The 20,296-nt window shown below is 35.9% G+C and overlaps 4 protein-coding genes across 16 annotated transcripts in view; 2 read left to right on the forward strand and 2 right to left on the reverse strand.

The window, feature by feature from the left end:
• The window catches only part of Sick (sickie), a 127,434-nt gene extending 118,280 nt beyond the window's left edge, over nucleotides 1-9,154 (forward strand). For all 6 annotated transcript variants that reach the window (XM_070663886.1, XM_070663884.1, XM_070663885.1 and 3 more), the window contains 7 exons: nucleotides 3,874-3,957; nucleotides 4,033-4,689; nucleotides 4,840-5,375; nucleotides 5,501-6,031; nucleotides 6,165-6,367; nucleotides 6,472-6,839; nucleotides 7,086-9,154. In XM_070663886.1, coding sequence (XP_070519987.1) covers nucleotides 3,874-3,957; nucleotides 4,033-4,689; nucleotides 4,840-5,375; nucleotides 5,501-6,031; nucleotides 6,165-6,367; nucleotides 6,472-6,839; nucleotides 7,086-7,244 — 2,538 coding nt within the window. In that variant the 3' untranslated portion in view covers nucleotides 7,245-9,154. The remainder of the gene's footprint in view (nucleotides 1-3,873; nucleotides 3,958-4,032; nucleotides 4,690-4,839; nucleotides 5,376-5,500; nucleotides 6,032-6,164; nucleotides 6,368-6,471; nucleotides 6,840-7,085) is intronic.
• A 367-nt stretch (nucleotides 9,155-9,521) lies between these two features.
• On the reverse strand, nucleotides 9,522-12,229 carry LOC139106873 (glycosaminoglycan xylosylkinase). 3 transcript variants are annotated; one of them, XM_070663916.1, is made up of 6 exons: nucleotides 11,840-12,229; nucleotides 11,201-11,572; nucleotides 10,815-11,115; nucleotides 10,353-10,621; nucleotides 10,011-10,237; nucleotides 9,522-9,873 (listed from the first exon to the last, which is right to left on the reverse strand). In XM_070663916.1, the coding sequence occupies exons 1-6, from the start codon at nucleotides 11,846-11,848 to the stop codon at nucleotides 9,645-9,647; spliced, it is 1,407 nt and encodes a 468-aa protein (XP_070520017.1). In that variant the 5' UTR covers nucleotides 11,849-12,229; the 3' UTR covers nucleotides 9,522-9,644. The 3 variants fall into 3 exon arrangements, with proteins under 3 accessions (XP_070520017.1, XP_070520019.1, XP_070520018.1); XM_070663918.1 differs by having other exon boundaries at nucleotides 11,918-12,228; XM_070663917.1 differs by having other exon boundaries at nucleotides 11,765-12,228.
• Nucleotides 12,230-12,465: 236 nt separating this feature from the next.
• Nucleotides 12,466-15,390, reverse strand: LOC139106875 (pre-mRNA-splicing factor 38B). Of its 4 annotated transcripts, none has more exons than XM_070663923.1 (6): nucleotides 15,130-15,386; nucleotides 14,606-14,889; nucleotides 14,048-14,199; nucleotides 13,371-13,772; nucleotides 12,871-13,101; nucleotides 12,466-12,788 (listed from the first exon to the last, which is right to left on the reverse strand). In XM_070663923.1, exons 1-6 carry the CDS (start codon nucleotides 15,158-15,160, stop codon nucleotides 12,716-12,718), a joined length of 1,173 nt encoding a protein of 390 aa, XP_070520024.1. In that variant the 5' UTR covers nucleotides 15,161-15,386; the 3' UTR covers nucleotides 12,466-12,715. The 4 variants fall into 4 exon arrangements, with proteins under 4 accessions (XP_070520024.1, XP_070520025.1, XP_070520026.1 ...); XM_070663924.1 differs by having other exon boundaries at nucleotides 12,859-13,101; XM_070663925.1 differs by having other exon boundaries at nucleotides 12,466-12,810; nucleotides 12,859-13,101.
• Nucleotides 15,391-15,491: 101 nt separating this feature from the next.
• On the forward strand, nucleotides 15,492-19,215 carry Micu1 (Mitochondrial calcium uptake 1). Of its 3 annotated transcripts, none has more exons than XM_070663913.1 (12): nucleotides 15,492-15,644; nucleotides 15,859-16,110; nucleotides 16,236-16,377; nucleotides 17,069-17,228; nucleotides 17,444-17,481; nucleotides 17,554-17,668; nucleotides 17,846-18,006; nucleotides 18,136-18,252; nucleotides 18,359-18,483; nucleotides 18,564-18,691; nucleotides 18,761-18,850; nucleotides 18,937-19,215. In XM_070663913.1, the coding sequence occupies exons 2-12, from the start codon at nucleotides 15,875-15,877 to the stop codon at nucleotides 19,089-19,091; spliced, it is 1,467 nt and encodes a 488-aa protein (XP_070520014.1). In that variant the 5' UTR covers nucleotides 15,492-15,644; nucleotides 15,859-15,874; the 3' UTR covers nucleotides 19,092-19,215. The 3 variants fall into 3 exon arrangements, with proteins under 3 accessions (XP_070520014.1, XP_070520013.1, XP_070520012.1); XM_070663912.1 differs by lacking the exon at nucleotides 17,069-17,228 and adding an exon at nucleotides 16,660-16,819 and having other exon boundaries at nucleotides 15,521-15,696; XM_070663911.1 differs by having other exon boundaries at nucleotides 15,521-15,696.
• Nucleotides 19,216-20,296: the final 1,081 nt, after the last annotated feature.

A 20,296-nucleotide genomic window follows, 5' to 3' on the forward strand; every position in this document is an offset into this window, starting at 1 on the left:
TTCTGCTCGAGTAATTATATGGGGATGTACATTGTGATGGGAACATTGGAGATAATGTGCGTTGTGAACATGGTGTAATCTTCGAAGCGTTACGACCCGAGCTAACTGGGCTAACAGTTCCCAGGCCGCAAAAGTGCGATACCTTTCTTAGGAAATACTGTATGCGGGATGTTGCAGGGTTTGAAAAATTTCGAAGACGCGAGTTTCAAGGCGAAGTAACAAGGTCTTGAGAAATTTTCTTAAATTTTTACCATGTACGTTCAAGTCCAATGAAATCGCTTCTAATTTAATTCTCTTACGCCACTTAAAAATAATTGAGAAATTAAATTAAATTGCCGTAACAACGCATATTATCTCTTTATAAACTTGTGATTCTAATAAATTTTTCGCGAGAGGTAGTGCATCAATGACGGGAAAATTTTTCTATACAACTTAAATTACTTTCACCGTGTTTCTTCTTGTATCTAGCGAAGAAATTTAAGTGGTAATTAAATGACAATTAATTATGCCAGAAACGTTTAAGGTAGATATAAATTCATATTCGACTTGCGATAAAGTATAATTGGCACATAAAATTGATTTGTTGCTTAAAAGCCATGCTTGAAAGCTGCGTCTAATAACAGGAAGACCTTGGATGCCGCAGCAATGATCTTCTAAGTCTTCTGACTCTGCCTTGAAGATTACGGATACTTTAGACTTGGAAGTTATAGGTACTTTGCCACGCATGAAACGTATTTCTTTGCTCCGTACTTCCTTTTTTATTTATATCTATTTTTATTTTATTGACAATTTTATTAACTTGTAACAGTAGGAATAATAATGAGAAAAACGGCGAGGCATCGGCAAATATAATTGGAAGTCATTGAAAATTAAAATGTCGGTCGTGCCGTCCATCTGCGACGTTACTCTCGTCGAGATGCACCGCGGCACTCGCTGGGTTGTTTTCCCTGGAGAACAAGGCGAGTCACTGTGCACCGCTCGCGATGCATTTTACTCCTCGGCACGTGCGTTTTTGCCTCAGGCTTCCGGTCCAGTTTTTAGCTTCGTCAGTCCTCGACTCTTAGCCGACCCTTCGTTAGACTCGATGCACAACGAGGCGAAACCCGAGACTTTTCCTTCAGTGAAAGGAATGTTTTCTCTATCATTATAAGAAGATATTAGAGGTGTATTAATACTTAATAATAATTATAAATCGGACACTGTCACACGATAAAAGCATCTCCGTTTACGTTCCAGATCGAATATTAATAGCGTAAATATATTTTTATTTTATTAGCTTTTAGATTAAAGTGATTCAAATTTATCTGATTTTGGCTTAAAAGAAAAAAAGCAATTAATGTATTATTTGTTCAGAAACGTATTTCGCGATTGCGAAATATTATCAATTAATATTGCGCCGGCGATTACGCGTCGTCGATGATTGCGGCCTAAAAAGCGTCCGATTCCCTGGGGCGCAATCTGACGTTGAGATACGCCTGAAATAAAGTGCTCGAGAAAGGTGTAAGGCCGTGTAAGGACTGTAAGGTAAGTAGGTGGGCCGTCGTTTTTACGAGCGTACACGGTGTACGCACTTCTCGGGTGCATCCAGGCGGTAGATGAAGCCGGGGCACATTAGCGGCGAGCGTGGGAGCCAATATTTACAGTCCATACCGAGACCCGAGCAAGTGGACCCACCGACCTCATTCGACTCCAAGTGCCTTTATCTTCTCCGAACGACCGTGCAAAATGTTCGAACGCTATTTTCCCTTAATTAATAGTTTAGCGAGAAATTTTACAATCACTCTGCGTCTATGAGATTTTACGGTTGTCCGACTTAAAACTTTTTTTTTTTAATTATTACTGCCTATAATTTAGTTTGAACTACTTTTTATTCAAAACTGATATTTTGAATCTCCTTTGCGACATAAAAAAAATTACGTCCGATGTTAGCTCGTTTTTAAATTAGCCTGCGCTTATTTTTTTTTACCTGAGTTTGAACAGCTTTTTTTTTCCCATCTTGTTTTCCCGTCAAAAATATTAAGGTCAATGTCCAAAGAGGAACCACGTATCCCGGACTGCAAGATCACGTCGGGAGCCATTCCACATCGCGCGCTAAAGTAATAAGGTGGGACAATGGGTCTCGGGACACCCCCTGCTCGCGGCAACGAATTACATGTCCCACGTTTGCTGTTACCGTTTTACGAGCGGTATAATTTCTCCGGAATTACGCGCGGCTCCAGAATCGCACCCACACGCGAACGGACCCCTCGACTCCCACCGGTCCCCTTTGTTCGCGATTTCTAACGAAGCTCCTGCGCTCGTCGCCCGCGAGAAAAAAAAAAAAGTCCCGCTGATTGTCCTCTCAGAATTTTATGATCGCGTGATATTTCTGCGAGGGAGGAAGAGCGAGACGATGCTGTCCGTGGAAACAATAGCGAACGGCTGACTCCGTCAGCTCGAGATTTAAAGGTCGATCCCGAGGGAATTTCTCGGAATCTTATGCCGTAACGGGATAGCCATCAGAGTTCGATGACCGTGTTTTCATTCCGCAAATAAAGACCCCATTTAGAAAAGAGCTGCAAGTTTCACGATCTTTCTCTCTCTCTTTTTCTTACGAAAGGTTTTTACATAAGCCTTGACTTTTCACAGATAAAACTTGAAGTTTGCTTACATTAAGATATTCCTCACATAATTAGATTCAATTTAAATAAACCTTTTAATATTAATATTAATTACATGATAAACGCTTATCGTGTTTTTCTCCCATTTTCTTCTCCTTCTCGATCGGGAAGGGAAAAAAAAATTAATAAGAAAAATATGTTAAGTTGTATATATCGTCCTTGCGTGCTTATATCAAAGTATCTGATTGGGAAGTATTCCACATCCACTCAACTTAAACGACTCTGCAACTTTTTTTTTTTTACAGCTTTAAGAATTTCTCTATCGAGTCGTTATCAAAGGATAAAACTTCGCGTCGTAACTAGGTTTATTATTTTCGCATTTGGGAAAATAATCCAAGTCGGATCGTAATATTAGATGCAGCCACGTCGCGAGCTCTTAAACCGAAACGAAGTGCAGCTAATCGAAATGCATTATCGCCGCATCAATTGCAGCCGCGAGTTGTAACAATAAAAAAGGAAAGCGGTGAGCAGCCGTTGTTGCTCGCGAATGGACAAAGGAAATCGGCGAAGCGTATAAAGAACGGTGATAAGATAAAAAAAAAATTCGACGGCGAATTTGCATCGCTCCGGTTTAGATTATTCCTGGCGTTTCGCCGGCGCGAGCACTTTCTTCCTACGCCACGGATGATTATCTTCTCCACGTCCATGACGTAGCGCTGAAAAGACGTCCAGATCCTGAGAGAGTAATTACGTGACGGTAGAAACACGATTCCGATACCCTGACGTGGCACCGCGATAGGTGCCTCTCGTAAAAGAGATTACAGCGACGACTATTAATCTCCGCCCCGCACGTTCGTCAAAATTACCTCGCCAGCCGCTGCTTAAAACATAGTTATTATTCGACGCAAGATAACACAGAAATTACTTTGTACAGAATCGCATATGTGCATTCGTATATATTTTTTTGCGCCTTGATAACTGCCGCCTTTCTGTCTACAACAAAGTGAATGTTACATTAAGTATGACGCAATTAATGAAACAAAAATGAAAAAAATTTGTGCTGCGCATGAAAATGTACAATAAAATTGTATACTTTCAAAAAAATTGTTGTTCCGAGAGCTTACAGAAATATGGTACGCGAAGTAGAAATAATGAGACGCGATTATTTGCGTATGCTTTATTGTAATAAGTAAATATGAAAAATTGATATTAAAAGTAATTAGCAAAATTAAACGTATATGTATATTAAACGTTGCGTATTCATTTGTTTCAGGCGCACGTGGTCTCTGCTTTCGAGCAATCGTTATCCAACATGACCCAGAGACTGCAGCAGCTTACAGCTACAGCTGAGAAAAAGGTAAGGGATACCTTTAGAGATATTTATTATACGCAAGAGTACTGAGTTTTAATTTTTGCGCTTTGGTAAAATCAGGATTCCGAGCTTCAAGAACTCCGAGAAACGATCGAGAGGTTGCGGAAACAGAGCGCCGAGGCTGGATTAAACAATGGCCCAGCCGTCAACAGTGGCCGTCGTCACACTTTAGGCGATTCCGAGTCTGGTACCACCGGTTGCACCGGCAGCAGCGGCGGCAGCAATCATCATCAAGGCGCAACGATGGCGAGACAACTATCCGCGGACAGCGTGACGTCTCTAAACTCGCTGAGTAGCGCATGTTCGGCCAGCAGCAGCCACCACAAGAAAAAGGGCTGGCTGCGCAGCTCTTTCTCCAAGGCTTTCTCGAGGTCGCGTAAAAACAGGCACGGGTCGGTTTCCGATGCCGAGGACTGTAAAGATAGTCCCGGTGGTGAGTTGAGCGCTCCTAACAGTCCCAGACTACCAACCGCGTCGAAACACGAGTCCTCGAGAGCTCAAGCTACCAGGAGCAACGGTCAGAAGTCGCCGGAACTTGAGAACCCGTTGTCGGGCAGTAAGAGCAGCTCGGCGTTGTACAAAAAAGAGGACGAAGACGTGGACGAATTGAAGAAGCAGTTGAGAGAGAAAGACCTAGTGCTCACAGATATCAGATTGGAAGCGTTATCTTCGGCTCATCAATTAGAGTCTCTGAAAGACACGGTTATCAAGATGAGGGTGAGAATCATTTTTATTTAAAAAAGAAATTTGTTACATTATACTTTTAAATTTTATCTGATTCAAGAAATTTAACTTACAATTAATATATTAAATTTGTTAGAAATAAAAAATTTCTTTTTAACATAAATTAATTATTTTTTCCTATAGTATGAGATGCTGAACTTGAAGCAAAACAATGAGCGTCTCCAACGACTAGTGACCTCAAAGTCGCTCACCTCGTCGCAGTCCTCTCTACCTAGTGACCCAGATCGACGCTTCAGCATGACTGAAGTCGCATCGAGTGTCGCAGCGCTGTCGAACGGTGACGTCAGTTCCGCAGCCGATCAACTGGAAGATCTAAACGTTCCGGTCGAACACTCCGTGGTGCCGACGAGCGCGACAGCCACGGAACCGGTTCTCGAGCAAGATACCGACGGCAAGAGGATCAATGTAGCTGTCTATCTTGGCAGTGAGCGAAATTTTAACTACAACTTGATTACCGGGAGCTCCGCCGACGGCACCGTAGGTGAACCACCACATTGCGTGATTGCCAATGTGTGCATCAGCAACAAGACCTCCTGGGACGCGCTTGACTCTATGGTGAGGCGATGTTTTAAGGAGTACGTTTCCCGGGTGGACCCCGTAACGAATTTAGGTCTTGGCGTCGAATGTGTTGCCGCGTATCATTTCGGCGAGGCTTCCAGGTAAGCATTTAATTAAAAAAAAAAAAAATTTTTATGTTTAATTTAAAATTAAAAAAATTTTTTATTAAAATTTATTATATTTTTATTAAATAAAATAGTTGCAAATTTATTTCTTTACTTTACAGATGTACTACCGATTCTCAGCATCCCGAGTTGTTACCCTGCGGTTATCTAGTCGGTCACGTCAAGACTATCTATTTAGTATTGTCAGGTTACTCCTGGCTAGCAGTAGACACTTTGATACCGCGATCTATTGTTCAGCGACTAATCTCTCTTCTGACGGAACATCGCAGAGTGATTTTATGCGGTCCAAGTGGTACAGGGAAAAGTTACTTAGCCGGGAAACTGGCGCATGCTCTAGTAGACACTGATAACGACACAAAGGACGCCGCCGCTGTTGCAACTTTTAATGTCGATCATAAGTCCAGCAAGGAATTGCGCCAATATCTCGCACACATCGCCGAAAGATGCGATTCAAACGCTGCAGATGAATTACCTAGAGTGATTATTTTAGAAAACCTGCAACACGCTGCTTCTCTAGGTGAACTTTTTAGTGGTCTTTTAGGAACCAGACATTCATCCTGTCCAGCTATCATCGGTACTATGAGTCAAGCCACGTGCAGTACCACTAATTTGCAATTACATCATAATTTCAGGTAATTTCACTCTTATAAACATGTTTAATACATCTTATAGTATTTTATTATTTTAATTATGACATATGTATACGTGAAAGAATGTTAGATTAATTTTTTAAATTAATTTGGCTTGGATTATATAATTTAACAGGTGGGTATTATGCGCAAATCACATGGAACCGGTTAAGGGATTCTTAGGACGTTATTTGAGAAGGAAATTACTGGAGCACGAACTGCGTGAGTGTGCCGGAACGAGGAACGCGGAAATGGCGGCAGTAGTCGAGTGGTTGCCGCGTGTGTGGCTGCATCTCAACAAGTTCCTAGAAACCCATAGCAGCTCTGACGTCACTATAGGTAATTGAAAGTCTTTAAAACAGATTTAAACATTTTTAAATTTTTATCTCGGTAAACTCAACTTTTGTAATAATTATAAATAAATAATACTAATAATTTATCAGGACCGCGACTTTTCCTATCGTGTCCAATGGAAGTGGCTGGTTCTCAAGTGTGGTTTACCGACCTGTGGAATTATTCAGTGATACCTTACCTAGTGGAGGCAGTTAGGGAAGGATTGACGTTATACGGAAGACGGGTAAGCGGAAACGGAAATGGCGAACCCACGTGGGAGGATCCAACACAGTTTATCACATCTAGCTATCCATGGCTTTCGACGCATGCCGTACATGGCGGCAGTGATGCTCTTTTGCATCTAAGGCCCGAAGATGTGGGATACGATGTCGTCTCCAGCGGACATACTTCCGGTGTAGGCGCCTCCAGTGTGAAAAGCCTCGGAAGTACTCACAGTGATACCGAAGGAGATCCTCTGGTCAGTTTTTAAAGTATTTAAACTTTAAAACAGATATTAAAACATACGAAAGTTTTATATTTTACATATCTGAAAAAGTGAAACAAAGTATACTAATATTTGTGAGTCTTGTTAAAAATATTAATATTTCTAAATAACAAAATACGATATTTATCATCAGTTTAACGATCTAAATTAATGAAATATAAAAATTTATGTAATTATATTAATTATTTAAAATTGATTTTCTTGGATTTATTTTTGCAGCTTAATATGCTAATGAGACTGCAAGAAGCGGCTAATTATTCGAGTCCGCACAGTAACGACAGCGATTCTGTGACTTCTCTGGACTCGTCACATACACGGCATTCAGAGGATTTAAGCAGTTCGACATCTTCATCAAGAGGAGTAGAATCAACACTCTAAATTAATTGCCAATAAAATTCATCGCCGAAAGGTCGGCTTGCGTGTCGATCGTTCAATGAAAAATAGTCTAAAAATTACAAATTAATAATTTTTACAAGTAAACAATCGTTTTGATCGCCGAATTCAAAACAAGACAAAATTATTTATAAAAGAATTGTGAACGAGAGATATCTTTTTCAGGGAGAATAATCAGTGTAATATTTCTAAGATTAACATTCAAAAAGGAAAAGTTACGTGTATCGCTAATTCGCACTTCCGAGGTAAGAACTCTATTAAACATTGACGATAATCCTTATCGAGTTTAACATCAAATTGCATATTTAAGGACCCTCTGAAATACATAAGATTAAAACAAGTCACGAAACGCCAGCTATTTTAAGATCGCACTATTTTAATACCAACAATATCTTTGTAATGATCTAAGAGGGATTCGAAATGCCTATTAAAGCTGGCCTAGATTTATAGATTTCTACGTGCATCCAGCATCTAGGTGTGATATGTAATATGTAAATTAAATAACGAAAAACAGGTAAGCGGCGACTTTGCTCCTATGAAAAATAAATGAACCGAAAGACATCTATTTAAAAAAAAAAAAAAAATTCTATTTTTAGACTTAAGATAAAATTCAAATTGTTTAGTGCTTCAAGAAATTAAATAAGTTTTTCATTTTGTGGAAACAAAATAGAAGAAAAATGTGAGCAGTAATAAGAACTATTAACTTTTTATAATACCTAACCTAAAATATTTTAACAAAGAAATGTAAGTAAACTTTAAATGAATGTCTTAATTTAATTACATCATTACAATTTATTTCTAAAAGAAAATTACCAATATGTAAAAAATGTATAAGAACATTATTTCGTAAAATGACTTTTTATGGGTTTCTTTCGGTTCAAATAAATTTTTCACGGAGTATACATGATGCAATAATTTCTATACGCTGCCGTTTACGAAATTCTATTTTGATGGGACGCATTTTTCATTCACGATAAGATACGAGCGTATAATATAAAAAAAGACGCATCGATCTTATTGTTTGATGTATACAGTATTAATGACAAACGTAAAAAAACGCGGTTTTGAACCGAGGAATCTTCGATGAAGAGATAAAGATTCCTCTCGTCCGACTATTTTTCAGGTAAAATTATCTAAATGCAGACAGATCTCAAGGATGAATAAACAGACGATTCTTATTTATATAAGAAGACAGAAATAAAGCGACAAATTTGAAAGGATCATAATCTGTGCAAAAATAGTCTATTTATACATACTTTGCTACGAAAGCTCTATTTAATTAAAAAATGTTAATATAATATATATATAAATAGTATATATACATTCATACCTGAACGACGACGGCGCTAAATATTATATATATATATATATATATAACAAAAATGAAATTTCTAATTAGTTTGTAAGGTACGTGAATATTTCTGGTCATGTAACGTTGTAAATACGAGATACAAAGCAAGATAGATTACGCTAGACGTACGAATTCGATTCAAAGTCCCACAAAAATGGGTTCCAATATCTTTTGCGATCTCATTTACGATCTTTCTTATATTCTTTGCTTTTAAAATATCGGTAATAAAATTCTTGTATTTTTTTTTATCTTAAAAAAAAATTTATGATACCAATAAAATTATTACTGAAAAATTTTATTTTAATTATTTTAATTTGATAATTGTACATTTATTATGTTACAGATAAACTGCAACTTTTTAAAAATTTGGAAGATTTTATATATTTTTGTAAAAGAAAAGAATATGAGAAAAATATTATGCTCACTAAACAATTACTATCACAAGAGATAATGGCGTCCATGAAGACTATATATAATGTGTACATGGATCGGTGGTATGATGTCCCTGACTGCGATATAATTAAAAAAAAAAAAAAAAAAAAAAGGGGGGGGGGACACGTCAACGTTACACATACGATAATACAGCGCATTTACAGGTTTTTTACGTTTGTACGGTATTTATATATACGCTATACACAGCGCCGCACTCCAAACTCTATTCAATGATAATTAACTGTGTCATCAAATAAATCGCATTCAAGTCTGTCTTGTCGGTCTCATCATACTCCTTTATTAATCAAGAAAAAAATCGTTATTTTCCAAAAAATTATTATTCCCACCAAAGAAATTATATTTTCTCTTCACGCAATAAATATTGTTTTGTTACAATATTAATATCCAAATTAATTATAATAAATATAAAAAGTTTTATTTCTTGATTACTAAAATTTAATATGTAAAAGAAGTTTAAATTATGTTTTTCATATTTCTCTTTTTTTTTTATTAGATAATAAATCTGTATATTAATCTATTGTACAAAAAAAACATTTATATTTTTATTTATAAATTTGATTACTCTAAAAAGTGATCTCGTACTATCGATGATCTAAAATCACATTAGAAATGTACTTCTTTTTCTTCAGACAATATTCTACTACGGCATAAACAGTAAGCAGTCTTCTATCCATGGCATTTAAGTGTGCCTTTGTGATGAGTGGAGAAACATCTGACATTTCAGCTTCATGCGCAAGAAGTCTACTTAATGCGATGCTTAAAGATCCACCACTAAACAGTCGCAATCTATCCCACATAGTTTTGTGTATCCTGGTATGAAATATATCACTTTAAGAAAGCTTCAAAAACTCCAAACTTTGCAAATGACCAATGGAGTATAGTTAATATTATAATGTAATATGCATTTTTGTTTTTACACAACTTTCATATTAAATAATTATACCCACATGCAGCATTGATACAGAGGCGCCAGAATATCTAGATGATCCACATCAGGATTACTTAGGCTTTTTCCATTATCAATCAATAACACTGCAGGATTGTGAAAATTATTTTGCGCGAGTTCATAATGATGCCGATCACCATTATCCATAAGGAAGTCAAAAATCGCTGTATCGATCAGATCCAAAAGTCTACTCGACGACTGCGGCGAGTAAGCTTTAGAGTCTTTTACCTAAAAGATAAATCAGTGGTTGTTTTTTATCATCAATTGTCACTTATAACTGCATTTCTTAACTTCACTATTTTTTTTTATTACATTTAAATTAGAGTTAAAAAATATTTTATACTTTATCACAATAGCTTTCATCTATTTCCCACGCAGCGAGTTTGTTTCTTTTATAAGTACGCTGCCAAGGATGACGATGCTTAACCAATTTTAAATATCGTGGAAGCCAAAAAATGAGAGCACCCTCCAACACATCTCCCGTTCCACACACAGGATCAGCCGGAGAACAGTAATGGCAAACTCCGTATAGGCACGTATCATTACCCTCTTCATACATAGTTGCATATAATGTCGGCGTCGCGCAATTGCCAATCTCTTCTTTCAAGTCAACTACAAAAGTACATTCTTCACTTCATTTACGGCAACTTACAGTAAGAAATTCCAATAGTTTATCAGCGAAAGAATAATTAATTCAAGTATTCATTGCACCTTAAAAATTTAAATCAAATTAAAATAAACATAAATATAATTTATACGAATCTTTTTACGATTTTTTTCACGTTGTTCTTTAAATTTAACATACGTTTTCGAATAACTGCAAGGGGTACTCTTCGCAACGCTAGCAAAGATGATAAATGAAAAGCCACCACTTCAGCGTTGTGCCGATCTTTGCCGTGATACACTGGCCCGTGTATGACCGTATCTCTGGAGTACCACCGTGGTTTAAATAATGCTTTCACGTCGTTCTCGAGATTGAGCATAAGCTTCAGCTGGGTACCTACTGGAGCATTATCCGCACGAACCACTCTAGATCTTCGTAAAACTTCTAATATTGTTCCCAGCTCTGGTGCCGCCGGTGGAATCAGTTGATGTGCATCTGGCCACTGTATGTATAACAAATATTCACATTTTCTTTCCAATTTCCATATAAACATACAAAATTAATGTAAAAAATCCGTTTCAACTAACATTATTATTGGGAATGTTCCAGATGTCTTCACGGACGTTTGGCATTATTATCAGCTCGCTTAAAAGTCGTTCCAGAACGAGGGAATAACTAGTATTTTGTTTAAAGTATTTCGAGGGCAATGTGCGAATCTCTTCTTTAATCCTTTCGTCGATATCTTTAGCGATTGGTCTCAATTGTAGCTGCATATCTTTGTCGTTAGATCGTGAGGACGTGGAGAGATCTTGCCCAGATTTTGGCTCCGGTAAATTTTTTGCATACATCCTATGTAAGGAAGAACTGTCAACGATCATTCGGATAAAGTAAAAGTTCACACTGAGGACCAAGATCAAGAGAATGCTCAGGGCAAAAAGAGTGCAACGTCGGCCAATCATCTGCAATTACAAACTTTTATATAATTTCGAAATTATCAATTCTTTAGTGGTAAGTAAAACTATAAGTTATTCAGAATTTTATTTAGCAACAAATTAAAGAACAAAGAACCAAGTATTCTCGCGGCATTAATGATACATTACGCAATTTTTTTATGGTGACTTCGTGAAACTCGCGACGTCATTGTTATTCACCTCATTATAATTATATTATAACACATGAATTCCAACAACAAGGCACACTGTAATCCTCAACAAAAAGATCTTTACAAGACTCATTAGAAGGGTCGAACGATCGATATCGGCGTTCGTGTCCAAGTTAGTTTAATTTCGATCACATAACTTCACCTTGAAGTAATTGGCCTCGTGTCCGGTGTCATCTGGTAACTCGCGACTGTCTCATTACCCTCATCTCTTTGCCAATTGCCTCCGGTTTTCTATTCGCGTCCGAATACTCCGGGCGTTGTCGCCATTTTTACTCGCCACTCCACTACGACGCATCGCAGCGACGCCTCAATCCTGAAGGCTTGAACCCGACTACTCGTCGTTCATTCACATTGTCGTAACGTGAATGAGATCCTCGAGATGTTAAGAAACGGTCTTGTAACTTTAAATTTAACTCGATCTTTGCAACAAAATATTTTACAGACTTAAAACATATTACATTTCTGATCTATATTTTATATTAGTTACATAAGAATAAAATTAATATTAAATTTAATTATTCAAAAATATTTTACAATTATACGATTAAATCTGACACGAAATCATTGTGCTCGATGCGCGCAATTTAATTATCATATGTGCAACGCTGTCATTTCGTATTTTTTAATATTTCTTTACTTACACTTGAAGAAGTCTTGAAATTATTGCGAGAAACAATCAACAAACAGCAGTGACAGTGACGAATTTATTTTATAAAAACATGTAAACTACATTTGAATAGTTTTAAACTTAGACATTTGGCCAAAAAAAAAAGAAACATTCCCCCGTAAACGCACATAGTGCACATATCAATGATAGTGGTTATAACGGTAATGATGGTGACTTGGCTCGGTGGCTACGGTCGCTTTTTTTTTTTTCTCATAGTTACATATTAGTAGAAATAATTAAATATGTACACAGGGTGTAATCATCTTTATTTTCTCATTCTCTTTCCCTTCGTTGCCTCTCACGTTCTCGCGCCAATTCTGAGGAATAGTCGTACGGCGAGCTTCGCCTAAAATCAAAATAACGATCTCCTAAAAATGTAATAACTATCGAAGCTTTTAAGAGATCTCCATTCTTACTTTTGCTCCTACCTGTCGCGATGTCGGTCCCTATCGCGATGACGATCTCTGCTCCGATCTCTGTATCTGTCTCTACTGCGACTTCTATGATCCCTTTTTCTGTTTCTATCACGACTGCTAGACCTTCTGCTGTACCTATCTCTTTCACGATCTCGTTCGCGAGGTCTTTCTCTATCACGCTCTCGCAGCTTTTCGCGCTCCCGATCACGCTCTCTATTTTTGTCCTTACGGTCCTCATCGTTCCTGCAAAGAAACATGTTTAAACGGAAGTATGATATGGTTGTTTTAATTGTAGGACTCGATCAACAATTACATACAATAAAAACGATAATAATCAAGACGGCTATTTTCTTCTAAATATTACGTGAAAAAAAATTGTTTCTTTAATTAGTTTAATTTCTGTTTCCAAGTACGTATCGTTTAAATTGTCGAAAATTATGTCAAGTAGTTTCTATATATTTATTCGAGTATATTAATAACGTGATTATTGTATTCATACCACGTGGACGCACCTGGCACGCCACTGACTCATACGCTCGGCTTCACCCCATTGAGTCTCATTGTCGGGAATATGTCGAGGTTGCTGGCCACGCGCCATCAAATTACCGTTGTCCTTACGGCCGTCTTTGTTGCCGTACTTGCCGTGGCTGTTGAGAGTAATCGGCGGCTTAGCGTTTCGTGCATTCACCTGCTGTTGCGGAAAACGCTCGGCCAGTCGCAGCTCCAAATCCTTTTGAATCGGCACCGGTATCCGCGGAAATAACGTGGAGAACCACTCGAGTTTGGTGAGGAATTGTTTGAGAATATCGCCCATTTTCATCATCTGACCACCGCCCGCCTTCACATCTAACTCCTCTTCGTCCTCCAGATAGTCGGTGTACCAGCTGAACAAGTCTGCCGGTGGCTGTGTGTATCTAATCGTAACCGTACCGTGTATATATATATATATAATCATAATCGTAACCAAGTTAAAGCTCGACTTAAACGGTTAGACGTCGCAAGTCTAGCCTCCAGGGTCTGGAAGGATATTCGAACGACTACTCGTAGCAGCCTTGATTAGTATATCCATGCTAAATCGAGCAAATTTTTTTTTTTTTTTTTTTTTTTTTATCCCGATAAAACTCTCGATAACTAGCAAATGCAACTAATTTTTGAAAAATACTTAACAAATAATGTCTTAAGGACTTACCTAATGTACATAAATCCTAAAGCGCGTATATAGGGCGAGTCCGGATGATTAATGAGCCCATTTAGCTGCTTTCTGGTTAGCCTCAGCGTGAAGAGTTTGTACAGTAGACAATACGCCGTGGAAACAATTCCGCCAGCTCCCACGCCCCGTACCTGCATGAACCGCTACATTTACACCCCCCTGAGTCAGTTAGGTCACATTCGTGTTACCGTAAAATATATCAACCGAATACATGCTATTCTGCAATTAAGTGGTGCGGTTAACACTTTGTGCCTTACGATAGTAGCAGTGCCAAGGCGGTTCAATCGTCTGCGCTGGCATTGCTGCTATCGAACACGTGACAAACTTTCGGTTTTACTGGCTCTTCAAACCATTGTGTTTTGTTGGATAATTTACCTATAGTTCATTGGCTAAGTGCAATACAGTCGGTTTTTTGTAGATACATTTACGCAACACGTCTCGCAGCTCTTAATTTTTCAAGAGATGCGTCAGAATTATAAAAATAAAAAGAACAAAGATAAAATCAAAATATTCGATGTTCTGAAAGGACATACTCACGCCTCCACACATGCCGGTTTGCCCTGCAGTCTTCCTGCTGCCTTTCTCCCATGGTTCTAGGTGGGAGACCTTGTAATAGATCTCGTCAATCACCTCGTGATACGTTTTTAATTCGTACAAATTCACCTTGAAATAATGGGACGACTGTATGTTGGTGAGAATTAAGGGATTTAAATTCATAGTCCGCTCATTGCCCCACAGTGGCAATACATTTGACTTTTTACCCTCCTTTTGAGCTGGTCTACGTTCCTCATCGCAGCCACTCGAGTTATTCCACGGTGATCCTAAAAAAAATTTAAAAAAAAAAAAAGAAAAGATTAAATGTTTCAAACGCTCAATAATGATAGAAAAAGCAATAACTATTCTACAGTTTACTATTTTAGCATTTTGTAAAATAAGAACATATTTTGTCGATAGAGGTTATGCTATTCCAGACGTAGCTGAGATATCGACTACTACTTTACGAACGACGCGAAATTCAATGATCAAAGACTGCGTATTATCGGCGACGTGTGTTTACCCACCATCCGCACCTTCGGCCTCCTGTACTTGCATCTTCGAGCGATTCGCCGAGGAGACTCGCGCGGAGTCTCCACATCGGTCGTGCCGAGAACGGTCGAGCCTTGCTCAGCGTCGTACTGCTTCTTCCGTTGCGAACTCACGAAGATAATCTCCGACGATCTCTGTGCCTCGAATATCTAATGATCCAAAAATCCACGCTGCAATTGTTTCGCAGAATCGAGGATAAAAGACGAGAAAACCGTAGCTCTCTATTACGTATGATGGACAAACGTACACATCCGGTTTCAACGCCGCGCGTGCGTTTTACGGTTATTATCGACATAAGACATTTTATTCAGTGGTGCACCTCAAGTCCAGTCAGACGATTTTTTATTTTCAACGAGATCCGCTACGAGACACCACCAACTTTACCACAAATCGCTGGAGGGAGATGAAAGACGTCATTTTTCCAAGACCACGTATTTATTTGAGAAATTTAATTCGCGGATAAAATAAGGAGATATGTATTAAATATTAGGTGACACGATTTCCTTGTATATATTATTGAAATATTATTATTGAAATATTTAGTAAGTACTTAAATGTACAGAATAGCCCGCTAGAATAGCCTATTACTTTTTTTTTTTATTATTTACTAAATTACCTTTGATACAATGCATACTGCATGATATTTTAATCAGATTTCAACATAATTATGTATAATATGTGAACAAAATTGTACATATTTTTAGCGTGACAACGATAACAATGTTGCTCAGCAGAAGCACATGTGTACTTCATCAGTGTGTGCGAAGGAAACTTCTAACCATCAACACACTCTATTCTGCAGAACTACGGAAAAATTATAAGAATGTATATGAATACAATCAAACTCGTACCTTTAAAAATTTCGGACACACGACAAAAAAAGAACGTCTTCGTCAGGTTTTACCAATGTTACTTTGTGGTTGTGGTATGATTATTAACTGTTTTGATTGGCAACGGTGAGTTAATGATATTAATTATTTGAAAATGATGCAAATAAATAATTTCCATAATGTCTAAAAATTCTAAATCATATAATAAAATATCATATGTAAATTGTCTATTAAAATATTTTACTTTGCAGAGTATTTGGCTATGTACCTAAAGTGGATGCAGCTAGTATTCCAGTAGAAGATACTCACACCACTGAAAATGTAGAAATTATAGAACAGGATCTGCAAAAAAAGAAAAAAAAGAAACAGAAGATTGGATTTCGCGATAGAAAGGTTTATTAAAAATTTGTACTATTTGTAATAATACAGGGTGTTTTAGACTATTTGTCAGAACAAGGTGGTCTTGAAAACCCTGTATATGTAATAATGTACATTGAAATTTATAAATGTTATTTAAATAAATATAGTAAAGTTTATCGCGTTATAAACGAAGAAAAAAATAGTACTCAGGTCAATGGCTGTTTTATGCATTAGACAATATAGTATATCAGACAAGTCAGTGTCTTATCAGCACGTATCGGCAGCAGAACGATGCAGGCTGAAGTATTTTTACAGATAATCGAGTACGAGAACAGGATTAGAGCGTTTTCGACGCCAGACAAAATCTTTCGTTATTTCGCGACTGTGAAAATAACTAGTTTACAAGGCACCGATGTTTATATGACACCTGACGATTTTCTCCGAGCTATTACACCAAACATGCAACAGCCAAATGGTAAAGCTTTAAAGATTTTTATTACATTGGTGGCAAAAAATAATTGTGAAATATTCACATTTAATTTATTTTACAATTACCTACATTAAATCTTTTTAATCATTAATAACCTGCTTCGCTCTGCTAATTGAATATTTACATACCATATTATTGTCTAATAAATATCGATTTTTATTAAAATTTGAAGCCTGTAATAACATTGCACTTTTTTAAAACTCACAACTATCAATTAATCGTGTCTGTGTGCAGATAATAGAATATGAAAATCGTATAAGGCATTATTCAACACCAGATAAAGTGTTCCGTTACTTTGCAACTCTCCAAGTCACAAATAACGACATGCACGAAGTATTTATGACACCTGATGACTTTTTACGATCAATGACACCTGGCGTGAAACAGCCTGACGGTAATCCTACATTATCCTTGTACATTTTTCCTCATATTAAATTGAATATTGCTTGATTCAATTCCAAATTATTTATTAGATGCTTGCTACAGTTTTATTCTACCTCAGCAAATGCATGTTCAAAAAAACTAACATTTTTAAGTTATTATTCTTTTTTATTTCAACTTGTCAGTGTAAAATTATTATAAACTAACGATTGTATTATTTACTTTCAGGTCTTGGATTAGATCAGTACAAGCGTTATGATCCAAAGGTACATTAATGAAAATTAGCAACAGTGTTTGCAACAGGATATTTTTATAGAAATGTTTCCTTTCCTGTTTAGAATATTCACACTAAATTAGAATTAGAACTGGATGAAGATAGCATCTTCTATAAGCTGGGTAGTGCAGGTCTAATTACTTTCTCCGATTATATCTTTTTACTGACAGTATTATCAAGTGAGTTCCCTGTTATCGTTAATCTTTAATTATCTAACAAGAACATATTTATAATAAGCTAAAAATTAATTAAAAATTTGTTTAGAATACATTTATTTGAATAGACAATAAGTAAATATCTCAAAATTTTAGTGCAATACAAATATTAAATTTTAATAACTTAAATCTGTTATGTAGCTTCCAGGCGTCATTTTGAAATCGCCTTTAGAATGTTTGATTTCAACGGAGATGGTGATGTAGATTCCGAAGAATTTGGAAAAGTAGCTACATTAATACGGCAACAAACTAGTATAGGTACTAGACATCGCGATCATGCAACCACTGGAAACACATTTAAGGTTCTTTTTTACTTATTATTAAAGAATAACACGTTTGTTAATTTGAATGTGCACATAATATGAACAGTCAGATTTTATTGAATAATTAATATCTTAATTATTTTAATTTTTTTTATTGTTATGTTTTAGGGAGTAAACTCTGCATTAACAACATACTTTTTTGGACCACAAATGAATCAAAAGCTGACGATCGAAAAATTCTTGGACTTTCAACAGCAACTTCAACGAGAAATTTTAAGTCTTGAGGTATAATATTCCCGCAAAATAAACTTGCCTCTGACGTATATCAATCTGTTCACTAATTTAATATTCTATATATTTACTTATAGCATTTTTTTCTATTTCTGTTTAGTTTGAACGGCGAAATCCAGACGAACATGGTAATATTACCGAAGTAGATTTTACGGAATTACTATTAGCTTATGCTGGATATTCAGCAAAAAAGAAGGCAAAAATGTTGAAGAGAGTGAAAAAGACGTGAGTGTAAAGACAATTTTTATGAAACCTAAGATTTTTTAAATAAATTATAGTAACGAAGACTCAATCATACATTATAGCTTTAAAGAAAATCCGAAAGGAATCAGTAAAGAGGAATATCTCAAGTTCTTCCATTTTCTAAACAATATTAACGACGTTGATACAGCTTTGACATTCTATCATATAGCTGGCGCCTCTATTGATCAAGGTATATTACAATTTAAATAATAATATAATTTTAAAATAATTATTTAATGTGATTTGTTCGATATTGCAGCAACATTAAAACATGTAGCAAGAACTGTAGCACATGTTGATCTAAATGATCATATCATTCAAGTGGTGTACACAATTTTTGACGAAAATAGTAAGTTTATTTTTATCAATATAAATAAAAAATAAATTTTATTACCATATTTTAAATAATTACATTATAAACATCTTATTCCAAAGTGGACGGACAACTTAGCAATCGGGAGTTTGTCGCTGTGATGAAGAATCGTGTGCTTCGTGGTCTAGAAAAACCAAAGGATACTGGATTTGTCAAGTTAATTCAATCCTTAATAAAATGTGCAAAACATAGCAATCTTCTGGCATACGATAAATAATTAAATATTTAAATGCTACATTTATAATGTTACCACTACTTTCTAATCTAACATACACATATATATTTTAATGTTAATATGTTTATTTCACTCAATAGAAAGAAATAAAATACTATACAAAATATTTAAGCAAAAGAAATTAATTAATTTTTTTTAGCGCGCCTTTTAATGCTTCATGTTATTAAAAAAATACGTTAACAAACGAAAAAATAATATTTGATTCTTAGTTACAATAAAAGAATAATGGTAATTTAATCATGCGCCCGTTTAAATGACCGAGAAATGAAGAATGAATAAGCTGACAATATTGTCAATCTCGAGATTTCGCTGCAAAATTGGCGAGAACGGGATCTCGGCGTGCCACCAACATACTCCTCCTATACTCCTAATGCTTTCTGATACTTTTTGGACGATTCGGTGCACCGAAACCCCGAGATTGACAGATTTGTCAGCTTATTCATTCCTTATTTCTCGGTCATTTAAACGGGCGAATGATTAAATTACCGTTATTCTTTTATTGTAACTAAGAATCAAATATTATTTTTTCGTTTTTTAACGTATTTTTTTAATAACATGAAGCATTAAAAGGCCGGATAAGGAAAATTAATTACTCTTGTTTAAACGGACGCATGATTAAATTTCCATTTTTAATCTGAGAATTAAATATTATATGTATAAAGTAATAACTTTAAAAAATAAAAATAATTAATGTTCGAATGTTTAACATATTAAAATAAAAGAATATACTGGTGAATCATTTAATAAAATTAAATATACTATATTCTCTTTTTAAATCAGCCTTTACAAGAGAACTCTGCAAAATTATTTATAAAAAATAATATAATTGATTAAAAATAAAAATAATTTGTAATGTAGGGAATGTAGAAAAATAATGTACGTAGTCAGAAGTTATTCGTACTCTTTTATTAATTTTTTTCTTTCGTAATACTGCGTATTTTCAATGTTTTTATTTAATCTTAGTCTAATTGCAAGACGTATGTCTCGCATAACAATTTTATTTAAAATTATGGTACAGTATTTCTACTATTTAATTTACACGGCTAGTCTTTACAATATCTATTCGTTTTCTTTAAACGGTATATCGAGTATATACAGAAGCGAGTTCGATCAATGCCGTCGATCAGTACGTTATATAAATTTATGCAGTTATTCAAATCAAGTCAAATTACACAAACTAAATCAAT

The sequence above is a fragment of the Cardiocondyla obscurior genome, linkage group LG12, assembly GCF_019399895.1.
Source record: "Cardiocondyla obscurior isolate alpha-2009 linkage group LG12, Cobs3.1, whole genome shotgun sequence".
In the NCBI taxonomy this organism is placed as follows: Eukaryota; Metazoa; Arthropoda; class Insecta; order Hymenoptera; family Formicidae; genus Cardiocondyla; species Cardiocondyla obscurior.